Source organism: Mustela erminea, chromosome 2 (genome assembly GCF_009829155.1).
Source record: "Mustela erminea isolate mMusErm1 chromosome 2, mMusErm1.Pri, whole genome shotgun sequence".
Taxonomy (NCBI): domain Eukaryota; kingdom Metazoa; phylum Chordata; class Mammalia; order Carnivora; family Mustelidae; genus Mustela; species Mustela erminea.
In genome coordinates, this window is record NC_045615.1 from 132,499,342 (window position 1) to 132,520,868 (window position 21,527).

Genomic DNA, 21,527 nt, shown 5'->3' on the forward strand with positions numbered 1-21,527 from the left:
GGCGTGGGTGAGATGGGTGAATGTGGTCAAAAGGTACAAACTTTCAGTTACTAAAAAATTAATTTGTTTGAATATTTTTATAACTATAGTGGTTTTTTTTCCTTACCTCTGAGAGACTAAACGACCTCAAGTTTTAGATTTAGACTGTGCCTCTAGTGATACCTAGGTTGGCAACTTCTGTGGCAGCTCATTTTTTAAAACTTTATTGCTAAATAATATATAATACATCACTAATATTAATTGATAGGAACTTATTGAACACCTGAGTTTATAATGTAATATTTAGGAGAAATTAGACTTTGCTTTGTCTTCTGTAAGGAGGTCAAAACAACTAGAAAGATAGTCCAAGGTAACATTTAAGCAGTTGCATGATAGTATGATACTTAAGGAAAAATCAAAAAAGGAAAGGATAATCGTGGAGGGGGAAGCATTTATAATGCTTCTTAGCCAGTAGATATTAATACTCATTATGCTGCAAACCAAACAGATGTAGGTTATATTTATATAACTGATATGTATATATCTCTATATATATTAGTGTGTATATTTATTTATGTATACACACACACATTGTAATTGTGCAGAAAAAGGTCTGAAATCTATCTCCTGCTACTCCTACCCCTGTGGGGAGTGAGGCGGACAGGATTAGGGATGTTCTGTGACATCTTATTTTTATAGGAAAAACTAACAAGTTTGGTCCACATTTCAGTTAATGAACAACTTGTTATCCTACACTTCATTGCATGGCCAACCTGAATATTAAGGACTTTAGAAATAATGAATACCCATTGGCTATTTTGTAAGCATTATAAACACATGCATATATATACACAGTGTGAATTAATGAATATTTCAATTTAATTTACAAGTTTAAAAGAATTCTGTGTTAATTTGCTCTCATTTCTTGGTTTGATTCACTGAAAAGCCATCATCTTTTAGGTAGTTTTTTTTTTTTTTTTAAAGATTTTATTTATTTATTTGACAGAGAGAGATCACAAGTAGGCAGAGAGTTAGGCAGAGAGAAAAGGGGAAGCAGGCTCCCTGCTGAGCAGAGAGCCCGATGCAGGGCTCGATCCCAGGACCCTGAGATCATGACCTGAGCCAAAGGCAGCGGCTTAACCCACTGAGCCATCCAGGTGCCCCTCTTTTAGGTAGTTTTAACCTTCTTTTTCTTTGGAATCCAGTAGAAAAAAACTTGTAATACTCTGTAATTAGGGTAGGATTTCCGATATCAAAACTTAAAAGTCCAGTCATGTATTTGTTTTAGCCATTTCAAGATGGTGTAATCTCTATTTTTACTAGAGAGAATGTTTCTGTTAAGGTGTTTGTTTGTTTGTTTTTCCCAAGATTTTTATTTATTTGACAGATCATGAGAGCAGGAACACAAGCAGGGGGAGTCGGAGAGGGAAAGCAGGCTTCCTGCAGAGCAGGAGCCCGATGTGGGGCTCAGTCCCAGGACCCTGGGATCATGACCTGAGCGGAAGGGCAGAAGCTTAACAACTGAGCCACCCAGGTGCCTCTCTGTCAAGTTTTTTGTAACCTACAGGGAAACCTCATCTATGAAGAATTTGGTTATCTTGAAGCTTTACCTGTCTGATTATTTGATACCGTGCTGACAAAATGGAAAAGCCCCAGATTAGGCAAATAATATCATGTAGGATATTCACTCAGAGGCCTTCTGTTTTAAATAATTCTAATAAGATAATCTTTTTATCTAAATTCACATCAAATTAGAATAGAAAGGAGTGGGCACCTGGGTGGCTCAGTGGGTTAAAAGCCTCTGCCTTCGGCTTAGGTCATGGTCCCAGGGTCCTAGGATTGAGGCCTGCATCTGGCTCTCTGCTCAGCGGGGAGCCTGCTTCCCTTCCTCTCTCTGCCTGCCTCTCTGCCTACTTGTGATCTCTCTCTGTCAAATAAATAAATAAAAATCTTAAAAAAAAAAAAAAGAATAGAAAGGACTTACTAGGAACAAGCTTACTAATATCAGGAGTTTCCAGTGGATAACTCTTTTTTAACAAAAGATGCAATTGAAAAACCAAGTAAAGAAAGGAAGAAAAGATCGAGTCCAGGGAGGGTGGAAGGAAGGAGAGAGAGGTGATAACTAGGATCAAAGACATGTTGGTATTTTTGCCATATTTACTTTGTTTTTGTTTTTTTTAAGAAATAAAATCTTAGTTGTAATTAATCCTACATCTGTATTCCCTCTTTCTATGCCCCAATAATCACTGCTGTGTATATATTGATAAGTGTACTTCCTTTGCATGGCTTTGAAGTTTTAGTAGAAATGTGTGTATCTGTATACAATGTATGGTATTTAAAATTTTAACTATCTTTTGTTTATTTAGCAATATGTTATTTTCCTATTAAAATACCAGCTAGCTATCACCTACTATCCTAATCCTGCTTCTCTCCTCAGAGGTATAAACAGTTGAATATGTATTCTTTTAGAACTTTTCCTATACCTTACATTATATGTTGTCTACAAAAATGACATAAGTTTTTTTGTACTTTACACACTGTTCCTAAACTTGATTTTTTTTTTCTTCCACTTTAATGGTATGTGTAGGAGCTTTTACCATGTCAGTACAGAAAGCTGTGTCTCCACTTCATTCTTTTAAACTGTTGGAGAAGTAACTGTGGTTTGGCACCACCATAATTTATTTTGCCATTCCTTATTGATGGATTTTTAGGTTTGCTTTCACATTTTTCTTCTTTATAAGCAATGGTGTTTTGAACCCCTCAGGGTTAATCTTTATTTCTCTAAGGTAAAGACTGAAAACCGGAATTGCTGGGCTGTTGTATATGTGCGTGTGAAGTAGTTCTTTGCTTTTGTCAGATTGCACACTCCAGATTAGTTCTATTATACTCTCCATCTTGCTAATAATTATTTATCCTTTCTTCTTCTCCATAGGGTTTACTAGCAGTGGGCATCAGTAAGTCTGTTCAAACACCAGATCCTACTCATCCGTAAGGACATTGCCTTTATTTTATTTTATTTTATTTTATTTTTGGCAGCAAGTCATTGAAATACAAGCAGTCGAATTTTAGAAGTCTCCTGCAATTTGTATATCTGCATTTTTGTATTAAAGATTTGGTCATTTCTTTCACAATAGTATCTAAGATACAGGATTCAACCACAGTGTCAAAATAAACTCAAGATATAATTTGAAACTTGTTTTTAAATTATATTTTTGCTTTGTAACAGCATAGAGATCTTGTCCTCTTCATATTTGATAATTAAAAGCAAAACACATATATTAATCTTAGAGTTTTATTCTACATTTAGACTAAGAAGCACTGAATCTAAAATTTTAATGATAACCAGATGCCTGGGTTGCTCAGTCTGTTAAGCGGCTGCCTTCAGCTCAGGTTATGATCCCAAGGTCCTGGGATCAAATCCCACATTGGGCACGCTGCTCAGTGGAAAGTCTCTTCTCCCTCTCCCACTGCCTGCCACTCTGCCTACTTGTGCTGTCTGTCAAATAAAATCTTTAAAAAAATAAAAATAAAATTTTAATGAAAACTTTTATGAAATTCATGTTTAATGTATTTTAATTCTATTGGGACTTAGTATTCTGCTAACATTTCAAAATTGTTTATTTGTAAAATGAGTATTCTTTTATATTGAGTCACATCAGTTATTTGAGATACATATATATATATATATATTTTTTTTTTTTTTTTTTACTAACATAACCCCTAATCCTTTTTTTTTTTTTTTTAAAGATTTTAAAGATTTATTTTAAAGACAAGCAGGGGGAATAGGAGAGGGAGAAGCAGACTTCTCGCTGAGCAGGGAGCCTGATTCGGGGCTCTGTCCCAGGACCCTGGATCATGACCTGAGCCAAGGGCAGATGCCTAATGACTGACCCACCCAGGTGCTCCCATAATACTTTAGAATTCCTTGTGTATCATTTATTTAACAAGTTTCAGTAATAAAATTTGATCCATCTTAGGTCAAAATAATGTACTTTTATTTCTATAAAGGAGTCTATTTCTGTGTTTTATATAAATGCCTTTTTTTTTGTTTTTTGGGGGGTTTTTTTGGAAAAATTTTATTTATTTATTTGACAGACAGAGATTACAAGCAGGCAGAGAGGCAGGCAGAGAGGGGAGAGGCAGGCAGAGAGAGAGAGGAGGAAGCAGGCTCTCCACAGAGCAGAGAGCCCGATGTGGGGCTCGATCCCCGGACCCTGGGATCATGACCTGAGCCAAAGGCAGACGCTTAACCAACTGAGCCACCCAGGCATCTCAAGACACTACTGTTTTTTTTATAAACAGTAGTGTATTTTGAATATCTTCGAACTATCAGTAAGCAATTACAGAGAACAACTAGTTTTCTTATCTACTTATTAACATCATTATAGTATTTTACTGTGTCAAGAAAAGAATTTTTTTCTGATTAGTTTTATACACCAAAATTTTAAAAACAGGATAAAATTTTACAGTTTTAGGTTGTGAAGATTTCTTTTTAAGATATTTTCAACAATCTGTTTAGTTCTGCTCAATAGAATTTTCTGTAGTGATGGAAGTATTTTATATCTCTCCAGTATGATAGTCAGTAGCTACATGTGGCTGTTGAGCATTTGAAATGTGGCTAGTGTAAAGAACTACATTTCAATTTTTATTGTTTAACTTTAATTTAAGTAGCATTTTGTGGCTGATGACTAATATGGGATGATGAAGATCTACATAGTTAAAATTTTCAATAAGAACCTACAATTTTTTGAAAACATAGAGAAGGAAAGTAATAGGACTTAATTTAGATCTTAATTTACTTTAACTGAAATAAATATAAATATATATATCCTATTTTACTTTGAGGGAACATTTAGAGAAAGTAAGTTTTTCTAAATCAAGCAGTAGAACATTTTCACATCTATAAACTGAGAATTCCCTATGGCAAGATTACTACATATTTGCAAAAATAATTTTACAAAGCAGTTTTAATTAAGACCTGTTGTTTAAATTTGCATCTGCCAGAAGGGTGCCACAGAGTTTGGCTTTGGGAGTAAATTTCCCAGGAAATATTTTTATTAATGAGTGATTGCTTTCCTCATAAAGTATGTCATGTTTTTGAGCTTCTTAAAACTCAGTATTTTATTGATACATACAATAATAGAAGATAATACACATATTGACCAAAGATTCTTAAAAAATAAATGAGACTTTAAAAAAAAAAAACTTGCCATAAAAACACCCAGAAAACTGAAGCTCATAGTCCTAATAATAATAGTTAGAAGTTAATAGTGTGTTAAACTATTCAGAACCAGCCCCAGGTATCCAACATCTAATTATAGGCAAGAAGACCAAATGTTCAGTTAGAAACTGTATTACAGGGTAATTTAAATGTCATTCTCTCCATTAAGCACCTGAATGCATTTTTAAAAAGATTAATTTTATCAGTATTTGTGCATAATAGTAAATTGACTGTATTTAATCAAAACATACTATTGGAAAAGGGATTAGCAAATACCTGAATTCAGTCATATTCACTCTGTTTTTCTATATTTTCAAAGATCTTGCAGGTTTTTTTGCCTTTATATGTTATTTTCTGATTGAAGTTACATTTTAACTTTGATACACTTACATTTTAATATTAAATAATATAACTGATACACTTATTTTAATATAAAACCATAAACATCTTTATAAGAATTTTTTTTATTTTCTTTTTCATTGACTTATTTAACATATATTGTAAAATGATTTGTATTTCTTGTAAAGTATACAATTTTTTTCTATTTTTCAGGTATGGATTTTCAAATATGCGCTATATTGCTTCGCTAATTAGTGGTGTTGGTATTTTCATGATGGGTGCAGGATTATCTTGGTACCACGGAATCATGGGATTGCTTAATCCTCAACCAATGGAATCCCTTCTATGGGTAATCTTTTTTCCCTGTCAGTTTTCAAGTAATATAAGTATGGGAGAATGCCTTTGTCATATTGATGTTAAAGAAAGGGACTAACATATGCCTTTTTGACTCTAATTAAGGGTTATGTGTCTGTAGTTGTGTTTTTTAGAACATGAGTACACATGACCTCTAAATTCATACGGTTCAATGATGTTGAACAAGAGTTATCTTTACAGGTACAGGGGCACCTGACTGGCTTAGTTGGTGGAGTGTGCGACTATTGATCTCAGGGTTGTGGGTTCAAGCTCCACGTTGGGTATAGAGATTATGTAAAAATAAAATCTTAAAAAAAAAAAAAGAGTAACTCTTTATGTACAATCATTAAATACTGACTCCTGGCTTAAAATCTTGGGCAGTTCCATTAATTTCTTGTTATATTGAAGAACAAGAAGATCTCTGTTCATTTTTAGTCCCAAGAATCATCTGTCAGGATTTAAAACATCCAGTGCCACAAGATAGTCATAAGTTGGAATTGTTGTATTTAAAGATGTTTTTTCCACTCATGTAGGTAGGAAGCTTGTACTGGGGAAATGGGAGGATGGGAGCATGGTCACCTAGATTTTCCTAGCTAGGGCTTCTGCCCTTCTCTCTTACTTATGAGCTTGCCTCTGGCAGCATCAAAGGTAGGGACAGAAGACAGAAAAGTACTACTTTACCGGCACCAGCATCATTTTGCATTGGTTTCCTCTGGCCTTTGTGGATGCTTAAGGCTGCTTCTTTCTCTCATTGGAGCCTTCCTGATAATTACCCTGTGTGGCCATTCTGACTCTAGCTCCTTTGACAAGCACAGATTGGTCATGTGACACCCCCTCTTAGCTTCTGCATCTTACGATGTAGTTCCAGACTCTTTCTGCTGAGGTTGCCTTGCATTTTCCAGAAGGCTCTTTGGGCATTTGATCTCTTTTTAAGAGACTCTTACTCAGAGTTCTCCTTGGGCCCTGTGTGGTAAAACAGGCATCTTTATTACCCTCTCAGGGAGAGTGCAGTTTGTTTGTTTGTTTGTTTGTTTTTCAGATGTAATCATCTACTCTGTTGACACAATCTGTATCAGTAGACTTGTCAATAAATTTATTTTAATATGTGCATTAGGCATAGTTCACTGTATTCTCTTCTAAACACTAGGGCCACACATCCAGCTTTCTGAACAATCTTAATGGCTTAATAGCTTTCTTCAAAGAATTCTTCACTTTTAGCCTTAACCTTAGCTCTTCCTCATGGGTAAGTGGTATGGAGCTAGGAGTTGTAAAATCAGGCTGGGCATTCTCTACGCAAAGCCTGAAGAGATGGTGTAGCTCCTCATTTTGGAATGTGGGAGTACTTACACCCTCATTTGTTCTCAATTGGAATGAATCTCATTGAACATCTTTTCCTCCATTCTGAAAATGCTCAGCCGCTTTATAGATACCTCATTCTGATAGTATTCATCTGTATTACTTCACAGAGACTAAGTGGTTAATGAAAATTAGTTAAATTTTCAATTGCATGTAAGTTTTAAACCTACTAGATGCTCAGGGTGCCTGGGTAGCTCAGCCACATAAGCATCTGACTCTTGATCTCAGCTCAGGTCTTGATCTCAGGGTCCTGAGTTCAAGCTTTGCGCTGGGCTCCATAGTAGGTGTGGAGCCTATTAAGAAAAAACCTCTTAGAGGCTCTTCTGTCTTTTTGCAGCTAAGCTAAATGAGGTTACATAAGACTATGACTTTTAGTTAATAAATTCAATGTACCATAGACCAGTTTATGTTTATTAGGTATTGGAATCTTTTGCTGGGATATGCTGTTTCCCTTTATTGGGTGATAAATGTGTCTTAAATCCTTTCAGAAGGAGATAGAAGGATTAAAAAAATTATTGGGCAGTTAAGCTGTTCAAATTCTATTGTAGGTTGGCAGTAACATTCAGTAGAGGGAGCCTAGAATTGAGACTGGAAAACCCATATTCTAGTTCTTACCCTGGTATCATTTCTATGTACGCAAGTGAATCACATAGCCCTAGGACATCTCAGTTTCCTTAACAGAATTATAAGAGTATTAGATGAGGCTCAGAATTTTCCAGACTTCTATTTCAGGGAAACCCAGGGTTCCAAAAAGATAATGCTGAAAATTCTACATATGTTTCGTTTGAATTTCATTGAAACTTTAAAAAATTCAAGTTGCTAGGTTGTCTCTTGGTTTAAAGCTTTTTTGCGATTCTTTATTTAATTCAAGTGTGTCCTGTTACTGCAAGGAAGATGATGTAATCCCAAATTGATCACTATTTATAACTGCTTATCTTTCTGAATCTGGATTGGTACTGGGCATCCAGACAAACTCCAGAACAGGAGTTACATAGTTATGTGTATGGATCTTTCTTTTTGAGTTTCAGAGAGGGAAGGGTTATTTATTTATTTATATTTTATTAACATACAATGTATTATTTGCTTCAGGTGTACAGGTCTATGAATCATCAGCCTTACACATTTCACAGCACTCCCCATAGCACATCCCCTCTCCAATGTCCATAACCCAGCCACCCTATCCCACCTCCCCTATGCCCCCAGCAATCCTAGGTTTGTTTCCTGAGATTAAGGGTCTCTTATGGTTTGTGGGGATGGATCTTACTATATCCTGGTATCCATACCCCAGATTTCAAATGTTTGTGTTCATTTTGAACTTCAGAAAAATTTTTATACTAATTTTTTCATCTCTTATGTTATGATTTTAACTTAGGTCATGGTATAACATTCTGTGGAGTGGACAGATTACTCTTCTAAGCCTTAAAAAATGAGATGACCATCAGATTTTTAACTTTTATTTTTTTCCTTTTATGAAGATATACCATCTATTTCCTTGCCTTCATTTGAGCTGTGTCCCATCACGATTCTTATCTGGCTAGGATTTAAATTTGTGTTGCATTTTAAACATTATAAACTGTATGCATGAATCATTGTGATTCTCTAATGAAATATTAACTTACACCTTATTTTAATACTTATTTTCTAGGCATATTGTATTTTAGCGGGATCATTAGCATCTGAAGGAGGTATGTACTGTTACAGTATCTCTTTATTCTTAATTTAGTAATATATATTCAGCAGTCCATTTTTATAAATTGCTAAATTCCACTGATTAAAGAAAAACTATGGAAATAGGAATCTACTTCGAGGGAGTAAGTTCTTTGTATAATGTACTATGTTATTCCTCTAATGGATGTGGGCAAGGGAAAAGCTGTTATTTTGCTCTTGAGTATCTTAATCATAACCCTCAGAACATTTGGAATGGAGCCTAAAAACATACCTATATATTGAATTTTAAAAAATCATCTTTTAATGGGGCACCAGGGTAGCTCAGTCAGTTAAGCAGTTGCTTCCAGCTCAGGTTGTGATCTCAGGGTCCTGGGATTGAGCCCTGCATTGGGCTCCCTGCTCTGTGGGAAATCTGCTTCTCTCTCTCCCTCTGCCTGTCCCCTGGCTTGTATTCTACTTTTCTTTCTCGCTCACTCTCACTCTCTCACAAATAAATAAAAATTTTTAAAAAATAAAACCTTGGGAAGGTTTTACTAATGTTAATCATAGAAAGCTGACTCTTTGCAATAAAATATTTCCAGGTTTCTGCAGGTTTCAGCTGTAGCAAGTTTTATGACAAGAGAAGTACTACATCATGTAGGAAACTGCCTGATTCATTGCTGTATTCATAGTGTGCTTACTTCCCATACGTTGTCATTTCCAATCCTGTGTTCCCTTAATCTTTGACAGTCTGTAAAATGGTGATAACACCACTGTCTCAAAAGGTCAGAAGGATCAAAAGTGTGTTTAGTGCAGTGCCTGCAACTAGTGCTGTCCAATAAATTAAGGTCATTAAGGTGGTGGTAATGATATATAAATTATTACGGTTTAGAAATATGGGATTCCTTTCGTTTTGACGATAATTGGAATCTTGATGGTGACTAGTTAATATAGAACTTTCCTTTATTGACAACCCTGGCGTTTATTTAAAGTGTTGTACCTATTTATTTTGAGATGCTGTCTTTAAAATTTGGAGGCATGCAGTTTTTTTCTTGCTGATATGAATGCTTTTCTTTCAGCAACACTTCTTGTTGCTGTAAATGAACTTCGTAGGAGTGCTCGGGCCAAAGGAATGTCATTTTATAAATATGGTATGTATGTTAGAAGCCAGGTGCTTTACTTCATCTCCTTTATTTTCTAAAATTGCCCAGTGCTATTGCTTTTTCCTTATAGGGGTGTACAAAATATATCTTGATGTCTTCTCTGTGTGGCTCTTACATTATATATCATCTCTTTTAAAAAGAGAAATGTAATGTGATAGGAACATGAATACTTTATATTTGGATTTTAACTGAAGTGACCTACAGTTTTTCTATACATCTTTTTATAACCAGAGAAAGTAATTTGACTTTAAATTTCAGTTACTGTCAGCATTTAAACCAATAAATTATGTTTACATTGAACAGGGTTTTTAAAATCAGGATCTCATACATTTTTTAATCTTAATTTTTATCTTAATTTGAGATAGATACTTATTAAAATGTTACATGATAGTATCAGATTGGGATTTCAGGAAGTTTCTTTTCTTATCTCTGCCCCAATGATTAAGTAATGGAAAGTCGTGATCCTAGTACAAATGTTATATTACTGGAGGATACTGCAGCAGTCTTGGGAGTGACCATAGCAGCTACGTGTATGGGCCTTACTTCTATAACAGGTAAATATTTCTTAAGTTACAGGTGATTTATTTGTACTACTTAAATAATTCTCTAATATGAGTGTATTTTCTTTTATATCATTGAATAATTTTAAACCAATAGATGGTTAAACGCTAATTCCACGCTGACCCTATATTTGTATAAGACAGATAAGACGATAAAAGCTTTCAGAGTTCTCTCTCAGAAATGCTCTTAGTTTGAAATAAAGAAGGCTGTTGTTAGAGCATTTCTCTAATGTGCTAAACCTTTGCTTTAATAAATTATGCAGCTACTCCGAGCCTAATAAGTATTGATAATATTTGGCCTAGTGACCTTGAAGGTTTATTAATATATGGGAGAGAACTTTATAAACCCTAAAATTGTAAATAAATATATATTGTAGCTCTTCTTCACTTGTCTTCCACTGTTAGTGCCAATAATAACTGCTGTTGCTTTCTTGTTTCCCAGACTCTCTAGTTGATTTTATCCTCATTTTGGTAGCTAGTTAATTTGCAGAACAATTCAGTACAAGCCAGTGAGAAGACAGAGAAATCATTTTTATTTTCTAAAACAAAAGAACCATGTAGTATGAAAAGATTCCATTTCTGAGGATGGAACTCTCTTGGAATGGAACTTCTTCCATGCTTATCCGTTTGTCTTTGCACGTTTGAAGTAATTGTAGGTGATGAGCTTCCACAGTTCTGCATGTTTCTTAAAATATCTGAAATATGAATGAGTCTTACTCATTTCGAATGTACATCTCAAGACTAAACCAGCGTTCTCTGATATTCACTGTGATCCAGAATATTTCTAAAAGTTCTGAGTGTTTTTCTGGTTGACCTTACCATTTTAGACATTTCTTAGACAGATTATCACCTAGCAAAATCTTAGGCTTAAGGAAAGTGTCACTTGATGCATAAGTCATCTATTAATAGATTATTTTCCTTTGGATAATAATAAAAGTAGTCAAATCAAACTTACATAAATTTTTGTTTTGAGAGTTTTACATTGTTTTAATTAGTTAAATTAATTCATTTAAATTAAATAACATGCCAAGAAATAAATATTTTCCCACTAATATTTCTGTTTTCTATAGGATTATTTTTACATGTATATTTTTAAATAATAATTAGGGAAATTTGGATTTTTATAGTATTTGATTTTGAACCCTGCAATTACAAGCCTCCTAGTGGATTATATTTTACAAATGGATCATTTTTTTCTTCTTTTTTAAAAATTTTTAATTTTTTATTAACGTATAATGTATTTTTAGCCCCAGGGGTACAGGTCTGTGAATCGCCAGGTTTACACACTTCACAGCACTCATCATAGCACATACCCTCCCCAGTGTCCATCACCCCACCACCCTCCCTCCCTTCCTCTCTTCGGCAACCGTCAGTTTGTTTGGTGAGATTAAGAGTCTCTTGTGGTTTGTCTCCCTCCGGATCCCATCTTGTTTCCTTTTTTCCCTCCCTACCCGCCAAACCCCCAATGTTGCCTCTCAAATTCCTAAAATCTGGGAGATCATATGATAATTGTCTTTCTCTGATTGACTTATTTCGCTCAGCATAACACCCTCTAATCAACTGGATCATTTTTAATACCTTAGCACAGATGAATCTTTTTACTTTTTCAGTGTTATAGTCTGACTAAGTGTTAGTAAAACTAGTATGTAAATTGACTTCTTTTTTTAGTAAAATGTATGTTCTATCAGGCATTAAGAGAGTTAAATTTAGTACTGACATTTGATCTTTGGGATAAAAAGACTTAATTATAAAAGCCTTGGATGTAAAATTTATTATAAAAATTTAAAATATATTTATGGATGTCTGTTTTGTAAATACAAACCCACACATTCATAGATAATAAATCAGCTCTTCTCACTGGTTCTGGGAGATAATTAAGACCTAACAACGTAAGGCAAAGTTTAGAATCACCTGGAGGGCTTGGGAAGACCAAGAATGTTGGTCCCAACTCTGGACTTTCTGACTCAGAAAGTCTTAGGTGGGGCCTAAGAACTTCATTTTTAGCAAGTTCTCAAGCAATGCTGTTGCAGCTGCTGGTAAATAGCTGTACTTTGAGGGCTACTGCTCTAAGTTACCTGTAGCATGCAATAAATTAACTTCTCCCCTTTGTATCTGGAATGCTACTAGCTATGTATCATCCTTGGTTAAATGAAAAGAGAGATCCAGATCATTTTTTGTATGGCTTCCTTCTCTCACAGACTCTTGAGAAGAATAAGAGACAAAAAGTGGTCACTTTTTTCAGCTATTGATCTCACAATGTTGCCAGCGTGGGACAGGAAAAGTGCTACTGATACATTAAAAAGAAATGGATTTTGTTATATTAGTAGTATGTATATGATGTCTCTAAAATGCTCTGAACCCTCACTCATGTAATGACCATCTGCAAGAATTAGATCTTGAATAATTAAACCACATAATACGCCTGTGTATTGTGAAGCGTATGTAGCATCCCCATTTTTGTAGTATAGTAAACTTATTAGGAGAAAGTCATTAAAGGAATTAGGAATGTATCTCAGGTCCTTTGTTTTACTAATTCTGGTTCTTTACTGACTAAAGCTTATTGAAACAATAGAAAATGTGAATTTACTGACTTCTCCTGTCCTTTATTTAGGTAATCCTCTGTATGACAGCCTAGGTTCTTTGGGTGTGGGCACGTTATTAGGCATGGTCTCAGCATTCCTCATCTACACCAACACGGAAGCGCTCTTAGGGCGATCCATCCAGCCAGAACAAGTACAGCGGCTTACTGAACTCCTGGAGAACGACCCATCAGTAAGGTCAGCTTATTCCAGTGATGCTGCTAAGGTTTCCAAAACATACTAAGAAATAGAAATGCTTGGCTTTTAAAAACTTCCGGAAGCGTTTGTGTCTCCCTAGCTTTTAGATAGAACTTTTTAATCTATGACTTTTCAGACTTGTAACCTTAAAAGAAAATAAGTGAAAACATTTAGGAAGCTCCCTGTTTTCTTTTAAATTCTGTATATCTTTAACTTTTAAAGTAAGGAACAGTTAGATAATGTAGTGGGAACAGAAGTTACAAGCGATTGTCTCCTTAATGTAGAACCACTGACGTGGAACCTTTGTATTTACTCTTGCCTCGTATTTGTATTATAATTACAAATTGCTATATTAAATTTAAGAAGATTTTTACTCAACGGGGAGGTGATTACCAAATGGAATATAAGTTCTACTCCTTTTGAAAATAGACGTTTTGTTTTAGCTCATTTTACAAGTTTTTCTTTACAATCTTTATCTTTTAAATGATGTAAAAATGAAGAACTGAAGGAGGATCTGGCTGGCTTAGTCAGTAGAGCATGCAGCTCTCGATCTCAGAGTTGTAAGTTCCAGCCCCACCCTGGGGGTAAAAAAAAAAAAAAAATGAAGAACTGAAGACTTAGGAGATAACAGAATCAGAGTTCTAATTAGTACTTTATAGGAAATTCAAGTTTCAGAGTGACATGGAGGGAATAAGCCTTTAAAATCCCAATTTTCTACTAGCTACATATGTGTTAAACTTTAAAAGAATGTATTTTTCTTCTGTGTTATAACCAGATTTTTTTTTTTTTAAGATTGTTTATCTGAGGGGCGCCTGGGTGGCTCAGAGGGTTAAGCCTCTGCCTTCGGCTCAGGTCATGATCTCAGGGTCCTGGGATCGAGACGCACATCGGGCTCTCCGCTCAGCGGGGAGCCTGCTTCCTCCTCTCTCTCTCTCTGCCTGCCTCTCTACCTGCTTGTGATCTCTGTCTGTCAAATAAATAAATAAAATCTTTAAAAAAAAAAAAAAAAAGATTGTTTATCTGAGAGAGAGAAAACACAAATTGGGGAGGGGCAGAGGGAAAGAATCTCAGGCAGACTCCCCTCTGAGCATAGAGCCCAGACACGGGGCTTGATCCCACAACCATGAGATCATGACTTGAACACCTAACAGACTTGAGCCACCCAGGCACTCCTTAAAACCAGAATCTTTAAGTCTTTGAAGAATGACCTGTATATCCAAATCAGTAAAACAAATGAGTAAAATAATACTAGATTTATATTCTAAGCCCTATATTTTTAATCTGGAAAAGTAGTTACCATGCTAGATTAGACTAGAAGTTGAGTATTCTTAGAATTAGTATTAGGCTTAGTACTTGATTAATCCATGTTAATATCCTTTTCCTTATAATATCTTTGATTTTGGTATCAAGGTAATACTGACATTAGAGAATGAGTTGGCTTTTTATTTGTTTTTTTAAGATTTTATTTATTTATTTGACAGACAGATCCCAAGTAGGCAGAGAGGCAGGCAGAAAGAGAGAGAGAGGAGGAAGCAGGTTCCCCGCTAAGCAGAGAGCCCGATGTGGGGCTCAATCCCAGGACCCTGGGATCATGACCTGAGCCGGAGGCAGAGGTTTAACCCACTGAGCCACCCAGGCACCCCTAGAGAATGAGTTGGGAAGTGTTCTCTCCTCTAATATTTTTTTTTTTTAGAAAAGTTTATGCAGAGTTGGTATTATTTCTTTTAAAGTTTTGTACTAGTCACCAGTGATACCATCTGGGCATGGGCTCTTCTATGTGGGTAGTTTTTTGATTACTTATTCTACCTGTTTACTTGTTACAGGTCTGATCAGATTGTCTGTTTTCTTCTCAAGTCAGTTTCAGTAGTTAGTGTCTTTCTAGGAATTTGTGCATGAGTTCTAAATTGTCTGATTTTTGGCATACAACCATTCATAATTTTCCTTTGTAAGCTTTTTCTTTCTTAGGGTTGGTAGTAATGTCTCCTCTTTCATTTTTTTTTATTTTAAAGATTTTATTTATTTATTTATTTGACAGAGATCACAAGTAGGCAGAGAGGCAGGCAGAGAGAGAAGGGGGAATCAGGCTCCCCATTGAGCAGAGAGCCCGACACGGGGCTCGATCCCAGGTCCCCGAGATCATAACCTGAGCCGAAGGCAGAGGCTTAACCCACTGAGCCACCCAGGCGCCCCTTCTCTTTCATTTTTGACTCTAATAGTAATTCGGGTCTTCCTTTTTTTCTTAGCCAGTCTAGCTAAAGGCTTGTCAATTTTGTTGACCTTTCCAGACAGCCAGCTTTTAATTTTATTTTCTGTTGTTTTCTCCATTTCATTAATTTCTGCTCTAATCTACATTATTTCCTTTCTTCTGCTTGCTTTAGTTTTGTTTGCTCTGTTTTCCAGTGTCTTAAGATGATAGTTTTAAGTTTGTCATTTGAGGTCTATCTTTTAAATATAGGCTTTTAGGGGTACCTGGGTGGTTCAGTGGGTTAAGCCTCTGCCTTCAGCTCAGGTCATAGTCTGAGGGTCCTGGGATTGAGCCCCGCATCGGGCTCTCTGCTCAGCAGGGAGCCTGCTTCCCGCTCTCTCTCTGCCTGCCTCTCTGCCTACTTGTGATCGCTCTCTGTCAAATAAATAAATAAAATCTTAAAAAAAAAAATAGGCTTTTACAGTTCTGAATTTCCCTCTGAACAATATTTTATACTGTATTAGTCCAATAATGAAATTCATAATATTTTGTTAGGATTGAGGTAGATAAGCTTTTTAAAAATGAAAAAATTATATAGCTTCTTGCCTATCTGGACAAGTTTTGATTCATTGGGTATATATAACTTTGTAAGTATTAAATCATTCATACTTTAATCATTGATAAAGATGCTTTTTTATTTCTGTCTAAAGAATATTAGACTCACTATTTACTGATTTGCTCAGGATCACTCAGAAATTAGAGTCAAATGTTTTGAGTATTTGGAGCTCATTTAGGCATATTTTCCTATAGCTTTCTATATCCCCTGGATTCAGAGTATTTTGTTATTTTATATATACCATAAAGAAAAGATGTTAATAGTGGTTATCATAGAAAGAAAAGAATTTCTCAACAGTTTTCTAAGGAAGATTCATTACTGAGGGCTAGGGAAGAAGGGATGAAAGGTAGTTACAACACTAGGACATTTCTGGGAGGCATAGTCATAGTATAATGGAGCATTGGGTTTGGGTGTCTGATCTGGAGGTGAGTCCTGCCTCTGCTGTTAACTAGCTAAATTACCTTAGGCAAGTCACTTAGGCCCCTCTAGGACTATTTTATAATCTGTAAGGTTAATTTATCTACTTCCCTGAATTCCATTCATTAAATGCCTGCCATGTAGTTGCTACCATATTAAACATTGTGTATATGTGTTGGCTCATTATTCCCCATATCAGATCCAATTAGGTAGTCATCACTAACCTCATTCTAATAGAGTGCTTCACTATTGTATGAAGACTTCTAAAGAAGCTTTGAAGAAAAGGAATTATAAGACAAAAGTACAACATTGTAGAAAAGCAATTTAGAGTTCATTTTTTTAATCCACAAACTATGCAATTCATGTAAATACAGGCCATAGAATAATATTTTTTAAGTTTGCGTCTTTGTATGGCATTACACACAAATAGCTAAATGGACGTTTGGGAATTTATAGATGGCACTTAATGGTGAATACTCTGAAAGCCATCTTGGTCCATCACTGATGGAAAAAAATAAGAATTCTGTACTTTGTGCCATTAAAATGTATATGTGTGCATATATGAATTTGTATGCATTGTTATTCATTGCAGGGCAATTCATGACGTTAAAGCCACAGATCTGGGATTAGGGAAAGTAAGATTTAAGGCAGAAGTAGATTTTGATGGACGAGTTGTTACAAGATCGTATTTGGAAAAACAAGATTTTGACCAAATGCTACAGGTAAGTTTATGTATTTATTGTTTTCTTGTCAAAGTTAGAAAAATTACTTTTTAAAAAAAAAAAGATTTTATTTATTTATTTGACAGAGAGAGAGATGACAAGCAGGCAGAGAGGCAGGCGGGAGAGAGGGGGAAGCAGGCTCCCCGCTGAGCAGAGAGCCTGATGCAGGGCTCGATCCCAGGACCCTGAGATCATGACCTGAGCTGAAGGCAGTGGCTTAATCCACTGAGCCACCCAGGCACCCCAGAAAAATTACTTTTTAAGTAAATAAAATAAAACTTTTACAGGTCTTAAAGTTACTTCTGCTTTCAACTTCTTAGGGTTCCAAAATCTGACAGCCATTTTATTTGCTCTAGAGTGGGTCTGAGGAGACAGCAGTGGAGCAAAGTACTATTCAAGTGCTTGTCATGGGCTAGGCGTTTTACATGTGTTTTCTAGTATACTCTCAACAACTCTGTGAGGTAAAGAAATAATTCTCAGTTTTATATGTAGGCAAATTAAGACACAGAAGGATTAAGTAACTTGTCTAAAAATGCAGAGCCATAATATGGAGTCAGATGTGAATGTAGAGCTCTGTGATTCTACATCCCATGCTTTTATATTAAGAATTAAATTTAAAAGAGAATTGAGAGGATAATATAATGAACAGTGCAAAGTTCATTTTATATTACCACTTGCCTTTATCAAATCTTAACATTTTATTCTACTGTGTTTGCTTAGGATCTTCAAAAAAGAAATGAATTGTTATAAAAACAGGTGAAGACCTTGTTTTCTCCTTCTAGATCTATTCTTCTTCCTCCATCCCTAGAACTAAAAATTGTCCTGAATTTAGTAGTCATTTCCATTCAGTTTTTATACTTTTCAACAGATTTTTCTTAGCACTCTAAGTATATAGTAACATTTTGAATATTTCAAAATTGATATAAATGATATCATACCATCTGATTCTGATTTCCTCTATAGTTTGCTTAACAGCATGGTTTTGAGGGGCACCTGGGTGGCTCAGTCTTTAAGCCTCTGCCTTTGGCTCAGGTCATGATCTCCAGTGTCCTGGGATCGAGCCCTGCATCTGGCTCCCTGCTGGTCAGGAAGCCTCCTTCTCCCTCCCACTCCCCCTGCTTGTGTTCCCTCGCTCGTTGTATCTCTCTGTGTCAAATAACTAAATCTTCAAAACAAAACAAAAACACAACTCAGCATGGTTTTGAAATTCCTTCATATTATTATATATGTATACACACACACGTCTAGTTCATTTATTTTAATTGCTATGTGATATTCTATGAATATAGTGCAGTTTATTTATCCAGTCTTCATTTGATGCATATTTATTTCCACAATGGCATTCTCTTCTGTTTTCTGTTCAGACGTGTAAGAATTTCTTTAGGATACTGTACAGCTAGATTTGAAATAGTTGGGCTAGACTTGGCGCATCTGGGCGGCTCATTTGGTTAAATGTCAGCTCTTGATTTTGGCTCGGGTCTTCATCTCATGTTGGGCTCCATGCTGGGTGTGCTTACTTAAAAACAGAACAAAACAAACTTACTTTCATCTTCCCTAGGTGGCGATTGTGCTCCAAATTGTGTCAATTTAATTTCCACCATCAGTACATCAAAGTTTCTGTTGCTTCACATTCTTACTAGATGGTATTATATTGACAGTTTTAAATTTTTGTCATTATGATAGATATGAAACTGATGACTTATATGTAATTATAATTTCTGCCCCCCCCAGTAGTAACAGTGAGGTTATTAAACATTTAAATTTATTGACCATTGGGATTTCCTATACTGCTTGTTTTTTTAGTTAATTTCTTATTCTGAAAAATTAATAAACATTTTATTTTTAATATGCTGGACACTGATCCTTCCTCGGTTGTGAAATGCAAATATCTTTTTTTTTTTTTTTAAAGATTTTATTTATTTATTTGACAGAGTGAGAGATCACAAGTAGGCAAAGAGGCAGGCAGAGAGAGAGGAGGAAGCAGGCTCCCTGCTGAGCAGAAAGCCCAATGCAGGGCTTGATCCCAGGACCCTGAGATCATGACCTGAGCCGAAGGCAGAGGCTTTAACCCACTGAGCCACCCACGTGCCCCATGAAATGCAAATATCTTTTACTGTGTGATTAACCATTTCACTTTGTTATTGGACAGAAGGTTTAGTGTGTTTTTTAAAATTTACAATCTTTTTCTTTAGGCTTTTAATTATCTTGCTTGAGAAATACTTCCTTATTCCAGTATCATAAAAATATTCTTTTTTCTTCTAAATGTTTTGTGGTTTGTTTTCTACCCTTAGTTTTCGAATTCGCTTAGAATTATTTTTTTGTTTAATGATCTGAGATAGAGGTTTAATCTTTTTTTCCTATAGAAAAAGAATTGCCCTTGCACTGTTTATTGAAGAATAGTCTGTTCTTTTCCCACTAATTTTGTAATGCTATCTTTGTGAAGTATTATACTTAATTTTTTGTTGAATTAAATTTTTTTGGAACTAGGTGTTTCATCACCTTCAGCGTGAAAGTTTTTTGCTAAATTTAATGGTGTTTGTTACAATTTTTTAAAGAACTTTTACGATTTTTTAAAAAGTTATTTTGTTTTCCTGTTGTTTTCTTTATAGGAAATTCAAGAAGTGAAAACTCCTGAAGAACTAGAGACCTTTATGCTTAAACATGGAGAAAACATTATTGATACTTTAGGAGCTGAAGTAGATAGACTTGAGAAAGAACTAAAAGTAAGATGTAATCATAATAATCATAATGCTGACTCTTAAGTACTTACTCTGTGTCAGAACACTGTGCTGATTGTATCATATGTGTACTTCTCTCAGTAACCTCATGGTTTGTGACTGGTGGTTGTGAACAAGAAAAATCACTGGGTTCAAGGAAGTTGGGTAATTTACTCAAGGAAGTAGAGAATTGGGCATTTATTGGTCAGTTCCAGATTCTGTACTTTCAACCACTATTCGATAGTGCCTGCTTAGTTTCTAAAGTAGCTAAAGGTTTTGTGTTTGTTCTGAAATAAAAAGCATTTTGAAAGTTTCTAGAGAAATGGAAACTAGATTCTCTTCAAAAGTTTGAAAAAACAGAATGTGACCTTGAATATCCACAATCTTCCTTTTACTCCATCTGTCATTATTTTATATTTTCTTTTTGCTTCTGTTCAGTTGGAGATCATTACAACCTATTGGTTTTTTACTGAAATATTACCTGATAAGACTATCTTTAAAACTCTCAGTATTCTCAAATTGTCATTTATTGACTCTTGAGTTCAAGTTATTGGAAAAAATAAAACTTATAAATGATCTTGAACATACATAGCTTGTTGAAGGCAGTGCATTTTCTTCAGCTGCTGTTGACCGTTCTTCAGGTTTGTTAAACACTGAAGGCAAATAACAAAAATTGAAGGGCAACATTTTTGTCACTACTTACTATTTTTTCTTTTAGACTCTAGTTACCAGAGTAATAGAAGCACTTCAAATAATATGATTGTGTTTATGTTAATATAATAGTTTACAACATGATTTTCAAGTTTGTAGATGAGCAGTTCTCAAATATTTTCATCTTTAAGATTCTTTATATTCTTAAAAATTATTCAGGACCCAAAGAGCTTTTATTGATTTGAATTAATATTTATTGATATTTATTAAATCATAAATTAAAATTGAGAGCTCTAAAAATATTCATTTAAAAAACCATAATAAACTGGGGCGCCTTGGTGACTCAGTGGGTTAAAGCCTCTGCCTTTAGCTCAGGTCATAATCCCATTGTTTTGGTTGAAGAATAAGAAGAAAAGGGAAAAGGGAAGAATCTTTAAAAGTATTCTTAATGTGTTTTCAGATAATTGTGATACTCTTTTTGGATATGATACCAATACCTGACAACTCTTAGCCTCTTGAAGCTTAGTTGCAATGTGGAATCCTCAACTGAGAAGTTTCACGTACTGTTTGTGAAGTTAGGGGGCACAGTCCACAAGATTACCCTAATTTCTGACACCAGTTGCAAATTTCAAGGGGTTCCTCATGTCACCCTCAGGTTTGATAATTCATGAAAAGGACACAAAACTTACTGAATGCTTTTATTTATTTATTTATTTTTAAAGATTATTTATTTGAGAGAAGGAGAGAGAGCATGGCCAGGAGAGGGAGAGAGAATCCCAAGCAGACTCTACACTGAGTGGGGAGCCCAACTCAAGGCTTGATC

General features: G+C 35.2%; 1 protein-coding gene across 2 annotated transcripts in view; it reads left to right on the top strand.

Annotated features, from left to right (window-relative positions):
* Positions 1-21,527, top strand: part of SLC30A9 (solute carrier family 30 member 9) — an 82,577-nt gene that overhangs the window by 53,389 nt on the left and 7,661 nt on the right. For both annotated transcript variants that reach the window (XM_032334190.1, XM_032334191.1), the window contains 8 exons: positions 2,912-2,967; positions 5,753-5,888; positions 8,895-8,934; positions 9,976-10,047; positions 10,506-10,613; positions 13,231-13,396; positions 17,207-17,336; positions 19,946-20,059. In XM_032334190.1, the coding sequence (XP_032190081.1) occupies positions 2,912-2,967; positions 5,753-5,888; positions 8,895-8,934; positions 9,976-10,047; positions 10,506-10,613; positions 13,231-13,396; positions 17,207-17,336; positions 19,946-20,059 (822 nt within the window). The remainder of the gene's footprint in view (positions 1-2,911; positions 2,968-5,752; positions 5,889-8,894; positions 8,935-9,975; positions 10,048-10,505; positions 10,614-13,230; positions 13,397-17,206; positions 17,337-19,945; positions 20,060-21,527) is intronic.